Source organism: Chionomys nivalis, chromosome 4 (genome assembly GCF_950005125.1).
Source record: "Chionomys nivalis chromosome 4, mChiNiv1.1, whole genome shotgun sequence".
Lineage (NCBI taxonomy): Eukaryota > Metazoa > Chordata > Mammalia > Rodentia > Cricetidae > Chionomys > Chionomys nivalis.
The window spans coordinates 79,276,285-79,288,659 of record NC_080089.1 but is presented as its reverse complement, the minus strand read 5'-3'; the positions used below and the strand labels follow the sequence as shown (position 1 = coordinate 79,288,659).

Genomic DNA, 12,375 nt, shown 5'->3' with positions numbered 1-12,375 from the left:
CACTGCCTAACTCAGACTGCCTTAAGAGAAAAGCTAATCTTCAGCACGAACAAGGGGAAGAACGTTGTTCCCTACTCACCGCCCCCCCCTCTGCCACTCATAAAACGCCAAGCTTCCTGTGTGAATGCCGTCAAAGACCACCCATGCCCCAAGATATTCTCAGTCAGATCGCTACCTTCTGAACCCTGACCTCCAGAAATGCTAGGGCTGCGCATTAAAGGAAGGTGGGCTATTTACTGTTGGGGTTTTTCTCTGAGGTTTTCAGAAGCACTCCACTTTCTCATCAGGACTACACTTCTGGGTACCACAGTGCTTTCCCATTCCCGCCTTGAGTAGTATCCCTTGAGAGGCTTGAGCACGGAGTAGGGAGTGAGTTTCAGAGCGATGTGCAGGAAGTGGTTTTGGTATTTGTCACTTCCTAAAAGCAAGGTGATCTGAGAGGTTGGTATTAAATATATACATATATATATATATATATATATATATATATATATATATATATATATACTTGACCAGCTCATTATACTGTTCTCTTATTTCTGAAACTGCCTTGTCGTTGAGGTATTGAAGTTGTCAGCTGTGCCAAATAGAAATGCCATAAACCAGAGGGCTTTTGTTTATTTCATTCATCTATCCACATATGGAGCAAGTACACTTGAGTGCATATATTCACCATGAAATCCACTTTTCTCTTACAGATACGTCCATTCAAATATACATTTCTGAAGCTAAAATCACAGACAAAACTCCAGGAATCAAAACAATAGAAAGCACAACAAAACTGCACAAAGCATCAACCATGAGACAAATATTTGATTTGGCAAAGCTTCGAACCAAAAGATCAACGCTTTTCCCAGCTGTTAACATCTGTCCACAGGAATCCTTGAGAGAGATTTTAGCAAGTCTCCAAGCTTATTATAGACTGAGAGGTAAGGACAGCAATGGGAGCCATTAGCCCCTTGTTCTCTTTATCCTCTCTCCTTCTCACCCACAGATAGCTTCAGCCCCAAACCATTCAAGGTCTCTCCTTTCTCCACAAGAACTGTAGACATCAGCCCATTAGCATGATAGAATAATGGGCCATAAACCTACAAAATGGTGGTGTTTCTGGGTACTTAAGATTTAAAGTAATTAATTCATTATGCTACATGAAACTATTGGGGCCCAGGGAAAATCATTTTTTAAAAAAAGCCTTGCTGTACAGGATTTAAATGTTTTGTTTTTTCCAAAGTCCACTTTTGAGGTTTAATGTTCTTATGAAATAAAATGTCTAGGACAGTTACAAGTTGATTTATGACTTAGTATTTTTTCTTAAAAAGGACATTACAGCCCGTATCCTTTCTCTTTCAATAATAAGTTTGTTTACTTATTGTTGATTCAGGAAAAAAATACATGGAAAGTTTAGAAACCTGGAAGCAGGGGCACAGAGGAGACTGAAATTACAAATGGCTTCCACAGTATTTTGTACTTAGACAACATAGCAGGGAGCCTTGCAATTCTTGAAAATCGCTAAGGAATTAAATCGACCAACAGCTGCCAGCAGCTGTCCTGCTCATTTCATTTACCTAATATGGATTAAGAAATCACATGCTGTAGTACTTTGAAGGGAAATGGCCCCAGAAGGGAGTGGCACTATTAGAAGGTGTAACCTTGTGAAGTAGGTGAGGCCTTGTTGGAGGAAGTGTGTCACTGTGGAGGCAGGCTTTGAGGTCGCATATAGGCTCAAGATACTGTCCAGGGCCTCAGACCACTTTTTGTTGCCTTCTGATCAAGATGTAGCCAGCACCACGTCTGCCTGCACACTGACATGATGATAGTGAACGGAACCTCTGCAAATGTAAGCCACCGCAATTAAATGTTTTTCTTTTATAAAAGTTGTCATGATCATGGTACCTCTTCACAGCAATAGAAACCCTAACTAAGACCAGGGATTCTCCTTTAAAATTAAAAAAAAAAAAAAAAAAAAAAAAAAAAAAAAAGATTTCTAGTTGGTATTCTGTCCTCTAAATAGCTACAAAAATGCCAAATATCTTGTCTTTCTGGGCTAAGATCTTGCATGTCAAAGTTGAGTGAACTGTCGTTTTCCCACCCCTACTATCCCAGGTGTTGTTAGTTTCTATACCAAAATATACATCTTCCTCCTCTGTTGAAAGCTGAGTTACAGGAGCAACTGGTTCAGTTCTAGCCTGTGTTGAGATGGGCCTCCTGACAGTTGAGAACAAATTTGTGATCCTGACATCCAGAGAGCCTCTTCCATGTCTACACCCACCTGTAGGGGGCACTGGGACTCAATTCAGATTAAGAGTTCTTATTGGCTTTTGTTTTAATTTTATTTTATGTCATTTTACATTCTAACAACAGTTCTCTCCCCACCCCTCCTCCCAACCCCTCCTCCCCTCTTCCCAGTTTACCCCTCACACGTTCCTCCCAACAAAGTCAATGACAAGTCAAATGGTAAGTCAACGAAGTCTAGCCCATTAAGTTGGGGCAGGACCAAACCTCTCTTACCTGCTTTAACGTTGAACATGGCATCCCACCACAGGGAATGGGCTCCAACAAGCTAGCTCATGCACCAAGGATAGATCCTGGTGCTACTAGCAGGTACCTCAAAGATAGTCCAAGCTTCACCTGTCTCCCACTGTCTCCCACATATGGAGAGCCTAGTTAGTCCCATGGAAGTTCCAGAGCTGTTGGTCTAGAGTTCATGAGTTTCCATGAGCTGGGTTCAGCTGTCTCTGTAAATCCCTCCATCATGATCTTGGCCTCCCTTGCTCATATATTCCCTTCCCCCTCTGTTCAACTGGATTCCCAGAGCTTGGCCTGGGGCTTGGTTGTGGATCTCTGCATTTGATCCCGTCAGTTGCTGGTTGAAGGTTCTATGTTGATAATTGGGATAGTCATCAATCTGATTACAGGGGAAGGTCAGTTCTGGTTCCCTCTAGACTATTGCTAGGAGTCTTAGCAGGAGTCATCCTTGTGGATTGTTGGGAATGTCCCTAGCACCAGGTTTCTCCCTAATCCCATAGTAGCTCTCTCTATCAAGATCTCTCTTTTATTGCTCTCCCACTCCATCCCTCTCCCCTTTGACAAGTTAGCTTCCTCATGTTTCCATCCCCGATTCCCTCCCCTTTTCCACTCCCTCCTCACCCCATTTACCCAGGAGATCTCATCTCATTATCCTTACCTGGGCCACCCATGTGTCCCTCATAGGGTCTTCCTTCTTACCTAGCTTCTCTGGAGTTGTAGCTTGTAATCTGGTTGTCCTTTGCTTTATATCTAATATCCTCTTATGAGTTAGTATATACTGTGTTTGTTTTTCTGAGTCTGGGTTACCTCACTCAGGATGTTTTTCTTTTCCTTGTTCCATCCATGTGCCTGCAAATTTCAAGATTTCATTGCGTTTTACAGCTGAGTAATACTCCATTGTGAAAATGTGTCACATTTTCTTTATCCATTCTTCAGTTGAGGGGCATCTAGGATCTTTTCAGGCTCTGACTACTGCAAATAATACTACAATGATGCACATTGTTGAGATAGTATCCTTGTGTTATGATTAACATATGATTATCATTTGGGTGTATGCCCAGGAGTGGTATCTCTGGGTCTTGAGGTAGACTGAATCCCAGTTTTCTGAGAAACCCCCATGCTGATTTCCAAAGTGACTGTACAAGTTTGCACTCCCACGAGCAGTGGAGGAGTGATCCCCTGACACCACGTCGTCTCTAACATAAGAGTTCTTATTGGGTTTTAACTAAGGGCTTTAAAAACATCAAGCCCTCTGTTCCTACATGTCTAATTGTATGTGAGAGTAAATGGGTATCCGCTTTCTGACAGACATCTTAGCCATGGGAAAATGGAAATTACTTAAAAGGAAGGCCCAAATCATAGACATGAGAGCTCTAAGATCCTAGCACATTCTCTTCACAAGTTTCCAGTAAAATGCCTGCTGAGGGATATGGGAAGCAAACATCCCATTCATCAGCAATGCAAAGAAAAGACAGTGATGTGTGAATTATTTACACTGGGTGTGCCTACACATTGATCAGATAACAATGCTGGCAAGTTCTATGACATTTGTTAATGGACAGAAACTCATGTGCGTGTGTGTGCGTGCACGCATGCGTTCGCGCATACACACACACAAAATTACTACTTACTCTTTTTATATAAAATCAAATTTTTTGCAACACTGACATATAATTCACCAGAGGTATTTGTGGAATACACTATTGCTATGCCCAAATTTTGAGTTCTGAATTTTAATGCATAGCTCTTTATGTTGATTAGGTTTGCCTCTTTCTTGTTCCCCTGAACAAAACAAAACACTGTTTTCCTCCCCACAGCAAATGACAGTCCATTATCTTTATGGCTGCCTCTGGGTGATATGAAATTTTACTATTCATCAGTGTGTGTTTCTTAAGTCTAAAAAAAATGGTTCACAAAGAAACAAGAAACCACAAAAAAGCTGTGGTCCTTTGATGGAGTGACCCGCCTACTGTCCTCATCACTGCCTTTACAAAATAGTCTGATGACATCTTCCAGCAGACTCGGGGGGAGAAAGCTCCCCATTCTGACATCAAATAGAAACAGCGAGCTCCCCACCCCCCTGCAATGCATAAAGCACCACAAGTGCAGTACATAGAGCTTTGTGTGGAATCACTAAGACGCCCTCCTGAAGCACAAATGCAAACAGGGAGAGTTTGTTTCTGGCAGTCTCAAGGGACGCTCCCTCAAAGATGCCGACCCTCACCTTTCCCCACCACCCTACAGGCCAAGGCCCTCCTTCTCTTTCCCCTCTTTGCTCTTTCTCAGTCCCAACATCAAGTCACAGTTTGGGTTTTCCAGATAGCTCAGCAGGCAAAAGGACTTGCCACTAAGCCTGAGGATGTGATTCGCGTTTCCAAAACCAACATGATAAAAGGAGAGAACAGACCTGAGTGCTACAAGTTGTCCTCTGACCTACACAAACACACACACACCTCAAAAAGAAAACTCATTAGCTCTAGTTTTGACTGGTTGCTTTCTTTGTGGCTGTGATAAAACAAACTCCTGACAACTTAAAGCAGGAAGGGAAGACAGAGTCCATCCCTGCAGGGAGGATGCTGCAGTGGAAGAGGGGGAGCCTGATAACATTGCTCTCCCATTGGGAAAGCAGAGAAAACAGAGTGCTCTGGTCCCTTTTCTCTTTCACACAGCCTGAGACCTGAGCCAAGGAAACGGTGCTGCCCACATAGCAAAAGTCTTCTACCTCACTCAAGTTTAGAAAAGCTCACAGACATGCCTACAGGTTTGCTTCCATGGTGATACTGAATCCTGTCAAGTTGATAATCATGATTAAACATCACTAGTTTCATCCTTAATATGATGGTCCTTATAAACTGCAATGCCCCTGGCAGATAAATCATTAAGTAGTTTCCTTGTGCTTCAATAATAAATGATTCTTCTCTCGGTGTCTTTATGAAAAGCAGGTACTGATGTCTATGGAAAAAAGTTCAACAGGGGAAGAGGGAAGAAAAGAATGACACAGACTCCGTAAACAAAATTCAGTCTCAGTCTCCCTGTGTGACAGGGCACTACCTGCAGAGATCTGTCTTGAGGCTGCAGAGCACTCGAGAAAATGAATATACACACACAATGCACACACAGAGACACGTATGCATGTGTGTATGTAGATAATGCACACATGCATACATACACATCTAAGAAGCCTGCAAGTTTGAGTTTAGGCTCAACATGGAATAGTTCGTAAGATAAACTCAGGAAAAAAATTAGTCCAAACCTTAACGTGGACTAAAATACAATGAAAATAGTGTGTGTCCAAAAGCAACATGCCCAAGGTTGTACCTGTCTGCTAATGAGAAGGGACTTTTGAATCATGGCTTCCCTGATGTTTATGGGTATTATCCATGAAAGGCACTGATACTAAGCCTCAAAGGCAGTGACAGTTTCTTCTATGGATTATTGCATCTCTGGGGGTGGTTGGGTAGGGGTTGAACTAAACTAGGAGGTACCCTGTGGGGAAAGGCATCAGTGGACAGACACATTCCTAAAGACAGATGGAACGTAAGGGCTAGGGCGTCAGCAAGGGCAGTCAGTTTGCTCAGACTGGACCTCCAACTATCAGGGTCTGGACAAATCTACAAATATCCTAGTGCATTTCTCCCTTGAGTGCTGAGGAGATGCAGGTTGCTGCGTGCTCCAAGCAGCGGCTGTCAGAACTCCACTGTGGTCTTGGCAGGCGGTAGAGAGGTCACATTGCAAAGTGTGTTTTCTATGTGGGGCTCCTGCCCTGCTTTCCTGTGGCTTCACTCAGAGTGGGAGGTGCACTGTGTTGAGTAGTAAGACTGCTCTCTCACTGCCTCTGGGATCTCCTGTGAAGAGATCGGCTACCCAGAAGATTCTGGTCAGACGCTGCTGGCTAATGACCTGGGTTTCCATTAATCTGAAATCCCCTTTGCCTCTGAGAACAGGAAGTGTAGAGAAATGCAGTCATGGCGTGAGTTGGGAGGTGGGACGTAATACACAGGGGTAAGATTTTCTCATCTTCTTCCTCTTACAATCATTCTTCTTTATAAAGTCAGATGATGTCAACTTCTCCACAATTTTTAAGACAAAAGTAAATAATTAATGCATAATTAATGAACAAATATGTTACTGACAGTGAAAATCTACCGACATATCTTATTAACCTCCAATGCTAACATCTCATCTATGTACCCTTAGCACATTTTCCAGTGGACATCTCAATTTTCCATCATTAACTTAATAAGGATGCTGCTTTTGTTGAGTTAAATATTAAATATTAATACTTAAAATAAGAGTCAGAACATTCTGTGGTTCAGTAGATTCTGCCACACTCTCTGATTATTGAGCCATCAAGTTCTTTTAGCAAATAGATTAGCCAGCTGATCTTAAGAGCAGGGTGGGTGGGGGCGCGCTGGGGGTGTGGTTCAGTGGTTAAATACTTCTGTGGCATTGATGAGCTCTGCGTTTAATCACCAGCACTGTGCGGGGAGGTATTGGAAGATGAACAGTGACAGAAAGTTTTCAGAAAACCAAACTCTGAATTAGGTAGTAGGATACAGTGGCAGAGCCTGCCAAGCATGGCCAATGTCTGTTTAAGAAGTGGGAAATGCCACATCTGCTCCACACATCCACATTTCCTTTGCATATCTCTCTGAATCTCTTCTCTGTGTAATTTATGTTCATGCTTTGGTAAGATACCTGCCCTCCCCGGTACAGGTTTCCATGTGAACGTGAGGACCATCATCCATTTATACCTTGTTCTCCATTGTCTTCCCCTAAACACATATTAGGTACTCAAATGGGTTAGGTGATTTAACTTCCATGGTCTGTTTTCTGAGTTTCTTTCCCTGGCATTGTGATAAAACACCCAAATAAAGGCAATTTAAAGTTATGCATTGGTTTTGGTTTTATTTGTTTGTTAGTTTTTCAATAAGCTAGGGTCATCTAGGAAGAGAGAACTTAAGAAACGCCTCCATCAGACTGGCCTATAGACATGTCTGTGAGGCATTTTCTTAAGTAATGATTGGTGTGGAAGGGTTCAGCCCACTGTGGGCAGTGCCACCCTTGAGTAGGTCATCATAGGTTATATAAGAATGTACAATGAGCAAGTCATGGGGAGGCAAGCACTCTTCTATGACCTCAGTTCAATTCCTGCTTCTAGGTTCCTGCCCTGACTGAGTTCCTGCCTTGGCTTCCCTCAGTGATGGGCTGTGAACAGGATGTATAAGCCAAATACCAAATAAATCTTTTCCTCCCCATTTCGTTTGGTCATGATCTTTACCACAGCAAAGAAAAACAAATTAGAACAAGGGATAAAGGGTTTATATGGCTAAATTCTATGTAATAGTTTATCATGGCAGAGATGATGGATTTGAGAATAATGGTGGCAGAAAAGGACTTAAGAAAACTGTTAATATTATGTCCATGTTCAGGAGAAAAGAGCAATAAATTAATATGTGCACACTAGTACTATACTCAGCTTCTCCATTTTTACTGGATCCCAGTCACTGAATGGTGAGGGGGTCGTTCCTACCTCAATTATATAATCAAAATACCCCCCCACAGATATGCCCATTGGTCAATATGATGTCAACAAGACAATCCCTCCTGTCTGTTGACAAATAACACTGACCATCACAGCAGCCAACTGGTGTGCCAGTGTAAACCTGAAACCACTTTCTGTATTATGAGACTGTGTGTTTGTGGAAAAGCACATCTCCATTCTGTACCCCTAACTGCTGTGCATTACAGTGTGTCAAGAAATAGTGTGGGAAGCCTATCGGGTCTTTCTGGATCGCATTCCAGACACGGAGGAATATCGAGAGTGGGTCAGCGTCTGCCAGAAGGAAACCTTCTGTCTCTTTGACATTGGGAAAAACTTCAGCACTTCCCAGGAGCACCTGGATCTACTTCAGCAGGTGAGCCTGCACAACACCGCAGCAGTAGCCAGGCCTCCGGCCCCTGGCCCTTTAAAATGGTGTCCAAGACATGAAAGTTACTTGACAAAATACTTAGAGCAAGCTAATAAGACAGGCAGGAATTTTATTCCCGCAAAATAATATTGCACAGGCAGGTTGAAGTGGAGGTGAAGTCACAGGGAATGAAAATAGACTTTAGCTCTTCAGTTGGCATTATCTCTGGGTAAAATTACTTTTTATCTTTCTCTTTTTTTTTCAGAGAATAAAACAGAGAAGCTTCCCTGGGAGGTAAGTACCTAAAATAGAATTCGGGATGTTCTTGACTTTCAAAAGATCATATAATAGAGTGCAACTAACCTACTGTGCCTTAATGATTTTTCAGCCACCAAGATCTGTTTAGGTTGTGCTGATAGACAATGACTGCATGTACTGCACTGAAGATAAATGCATGCACGCAAGGAAAGGGGATAGACCTGACAGACTGAGATAGATGTTTGTAGGACAATGGAATTCCTCCCTCTGTGATATACATCTACTGTGTGTCTTCACTTAAGGGATCTACAGCAATTAAAAGTTTAATTTTTAGAACTTACAGCACACTGCTAGTTGCATCAGGAAAATACATAACACGATTAGTAAGCAACCTGAATTTTGAACTTTCATTTGGTATTCTCTAAAGTGTTAATATTTCTCAGACTAAATCACTGAAGCACTGAGCTACATCCTCAACAAGAACTGAATATCAAATAAGAAAATTTAGCTACACAGAGAGAGAGAGAGAGAGAGAGAGAGAGAGAGAGAGAGAGAGAGAGAGAGAGAGAGAATTAGCTAAAATGATTAAAGAAGAGGGATTCTGTTGCCAAATTCAGGACTCACAAATCACACCCAGTTGATGACGTATTAAAATCATACACATTTCGGCATATAGGTTACAGGAAATACTTTGAAATGCCTTTCACGTTAGTTGCTTTGTTTCTTGTCTCTTTGCCACCAACCAGTTCCAAAGCTGTCTGTTTACTCTGCAGGGAGCAGGGGATAATGTCACGTCTGATCCCCCCCAATAGATATTCTGGCCTCTAATTTTTTTCCTCTTATAACTATGTTTAGATTAATAAATCTGAAATATTTCTTTTGTATGTTGAGTCCTGTTTGATTCCACTCAAAATATTCCTGCCCTGCCCCTCATTGCCTTCTGCACACCCCAATCTCTGTCTCTCCACCCCAAGTCTGCACACAAGCAGCTGCATGGTAAGGACTACATCCATGGCATCTCTTGGTCTCTGGGTAGGACCAACCAATGAAGAGAGCAGAATGGTGTATGGTGTGTGTATGTGTGTGTGTGCACATGTGCATTCGTGTGTGTGTGTGTGTGTGAGTGTATGTGTGCATGCATGTGTGTGTGAATGTATGCATGTGCACATGTGTGGGCATGTGTGCTCACCTGTACTATACATGTTAGAGGCTAGAGGTCAATGTCATTGTCTTCCACCATCATTCCCTACTTTCCTTTACTTTTTAAACATGGTCTCACTGAAGATGGAGTTCTCTTTTCTGCTAAGTGGTCAGGCTAGTGAGCCCACTAGATCCACCTGTCTCCAACACCCAGGGCTGGGATTACAGACTCATAGCTCTGCATACATATTTTATGTGGATTCTTGGGTGAGTAGGGGGGAGGCCCAAGTGCAGATCTCATGCTCTCATGGCAAGTGTTTACCCATTGACCCATCTCCCAAGCTCAAATATTTATTTCTATTGGTCAGGGGGCATGACAGGAGAGCTGATACTATATGAAACATTACACTTTCTAGCATTGTAGAAACTGTTGACCTGACAGAGGTGTATAGCTGGTGGTATTGTCTCTGTCCAGTCCAGATTACTCTAAGAACAAACACTGGCCATTTCTTTACATCTCTGTCAACATGATCCACAAAAAATTATATATTATACTAAAACATGGGACTTAGAGAAACAAATCTTTCAGTTAGATCCAAAAGCTTATCACTCCCACAATTCCTTTCTGCTATTTCCCATCAAGAAAGGGCTGGTGCTGAATATGCAGACAGCTCTGACCCTAGAAACTCTCCTACATTGCCATCCAAGGATCTGAAGTCTTACCCCCCAACTCTCTGGTTCTGGCTATCACTGTGCATAACTGTTGTGAAAAGAACACAGACTTAACAATCCTGTGCTATTCTCTCCCGTTCCTTTAAGTCCAGCCATTCTTTGCTGGGTAAACATACTCACAGGAGTCTGAGGTTTGGAAAGAGTATTCTGATGTCCAGTTATGTCACCCATTGCTTTTTATATCAGTGTATGAGCAATGGGACAATAGGAAGTAGGAGTCATATGAAGTTCAGTTTTGCTTACTGTAGAAATGTCCCCCTGAGACCACATAAAGCCAAGAGGCTGAGAGAAAGACCAGGAGTCAGGCATAACCATTACAAAAGGTTGTTTGAATTTTTCTACAATGATATAGATGTATATATAAAGAGATATATTCAAGCATCACTGCAGTAGTAAAAAAATAGATAAGCCTAGACTAAAATATGCTTTTTCTCTAATATTTAGTCTATCTACTGTGGACAATCTCAAATATAGGCTTCCTATCATTAATTACTCTTTACCTCTTCTTCCTTTTCTTTTGTGCTAATAGAAAAGATGAAATAGCCCCAGAGAAGACACTGTCGGAGCCTACCAAAACTCCTCTGTTATCCACGGGTAAGCTTAGATTTCATTCCATGTTCTCCCAACTGTTAATTCAAAATATCATGGAAAAAGTATTTACAAAGCACTCCTTGACAAAAGCTGGTACAATTTATGGTTAACTTTCTCATTTCCAGAAGTTTGGGTTCCCTTGTGGAATATCTATATACATAACAAATACTGTTTGGTCAATACATTTAAGCCTAAATACCTTTCAAATCACTAATTTCCCAATGGACATTGCTAAATCGAAAACTGGTTTCTGGTACTAGTGACATCGCTCACTGGAGAGTGTTTGCCTAGCTTGAGGCACTGAGTTCAATCTCTGCATTAAGGGGAAAAATAATACAGAATTTCTATTTTCATAAATTTTTCCCAAATGTCTTCCTGAAATGTTATTATAATTTAAATAAGTCACTGGTCAAAATGACAAGCACCTGTCTCAATGCACATTTGCAAATACTGAATATAAAGTTTTAGCTTTAAGTTTTTAGCATTTTATTAATGTGTTGGTGTGTATGTCTGAGCGCAGGCATGCACATGTGGTGGTCAGAGGGTAACTGTGGAGTGGGTGCCCTCCTCTCCCTATCATGGGCTCCAGGGATCACACACAGGTCGTCAGACCTGTATAGCAAGGAGCTTTAGTTGTGTAGTCATCTCACCAGCCCTGAACATAGAATTTTAATGTTTACAAAAAAAGAGATATTAATTTTCTGTTTACTAGATTTTTGAAATTTCTATTTCATGTATTTTATTAAGTCAGTCTTATCGTTTTACCTCATAATTTAATAATACTTTTAGTGAGGATGATGGATGGCACATTCCTATAATCCCATTACTCAGGAAATTGAGGCCAAAAGATCAGGAGTTTGAGGCCATGATCTGGGCTATATAGTGAATTCAAGGATAGACTGAATTATATATCCATACTATGTACCAAACATAAAATATATATCATATACCTTTTAAGGCGTTTATTTTATTTTATGTGCATGAATATTTTGCCTACATGTGTGTACAAGTACCACATGTATACAGTGCCATTAAGAGCTTAAAATAAGGTATTAGATCTCCTGGAACTAGAGTTACAGGTGGTTGTGAGCCTCCATTTGGGGGCCGGGAACCAAACCCAAGTCCTCTACAAGAGCATCAAATGCTCTTAACCACTTGCTATCTCTCTAGTCCCATTTTATACATACTTTTAAGTATATAAAACTATTGAACTTCT

At 41.5% G+C, this 12,375-nt stretch overlaps 1 protein-coding gene across 1 annotated transcript in view; it reads left to right on the top strand.

The window, feature by feature from the left end:
- Window positions 1-784: 784 nt before the first annotated feature.
- Window positions 785-12,375, top strand: part of Impg1 (interphotoreceptor matrix proteoglycan 1) — a 100,795-nt gene continuing 89,204 nt past the window's right edge. Inside the window, exons 1-4 of the mRNA XM_057768714.1 lie at window positions 785-929; window positions 8,278-8,444; window positions 8,704-8,732; window positions 11,098-11,162. Coding sequence (XP_057624697.1) covers window positions 800-929; window positions 8,278-8,444; window positions 8,704-8,732; window positions 11,098-11,162 — 391 coding nt within the window. The 5' untranslated portion in view covers window positions 785-799. The remainder of the gene's footprint in view (window positions 930-8,277; window positions 8,445-8,703; window positions 8,733-11,097; window positions 11,163-12,375) is intronic.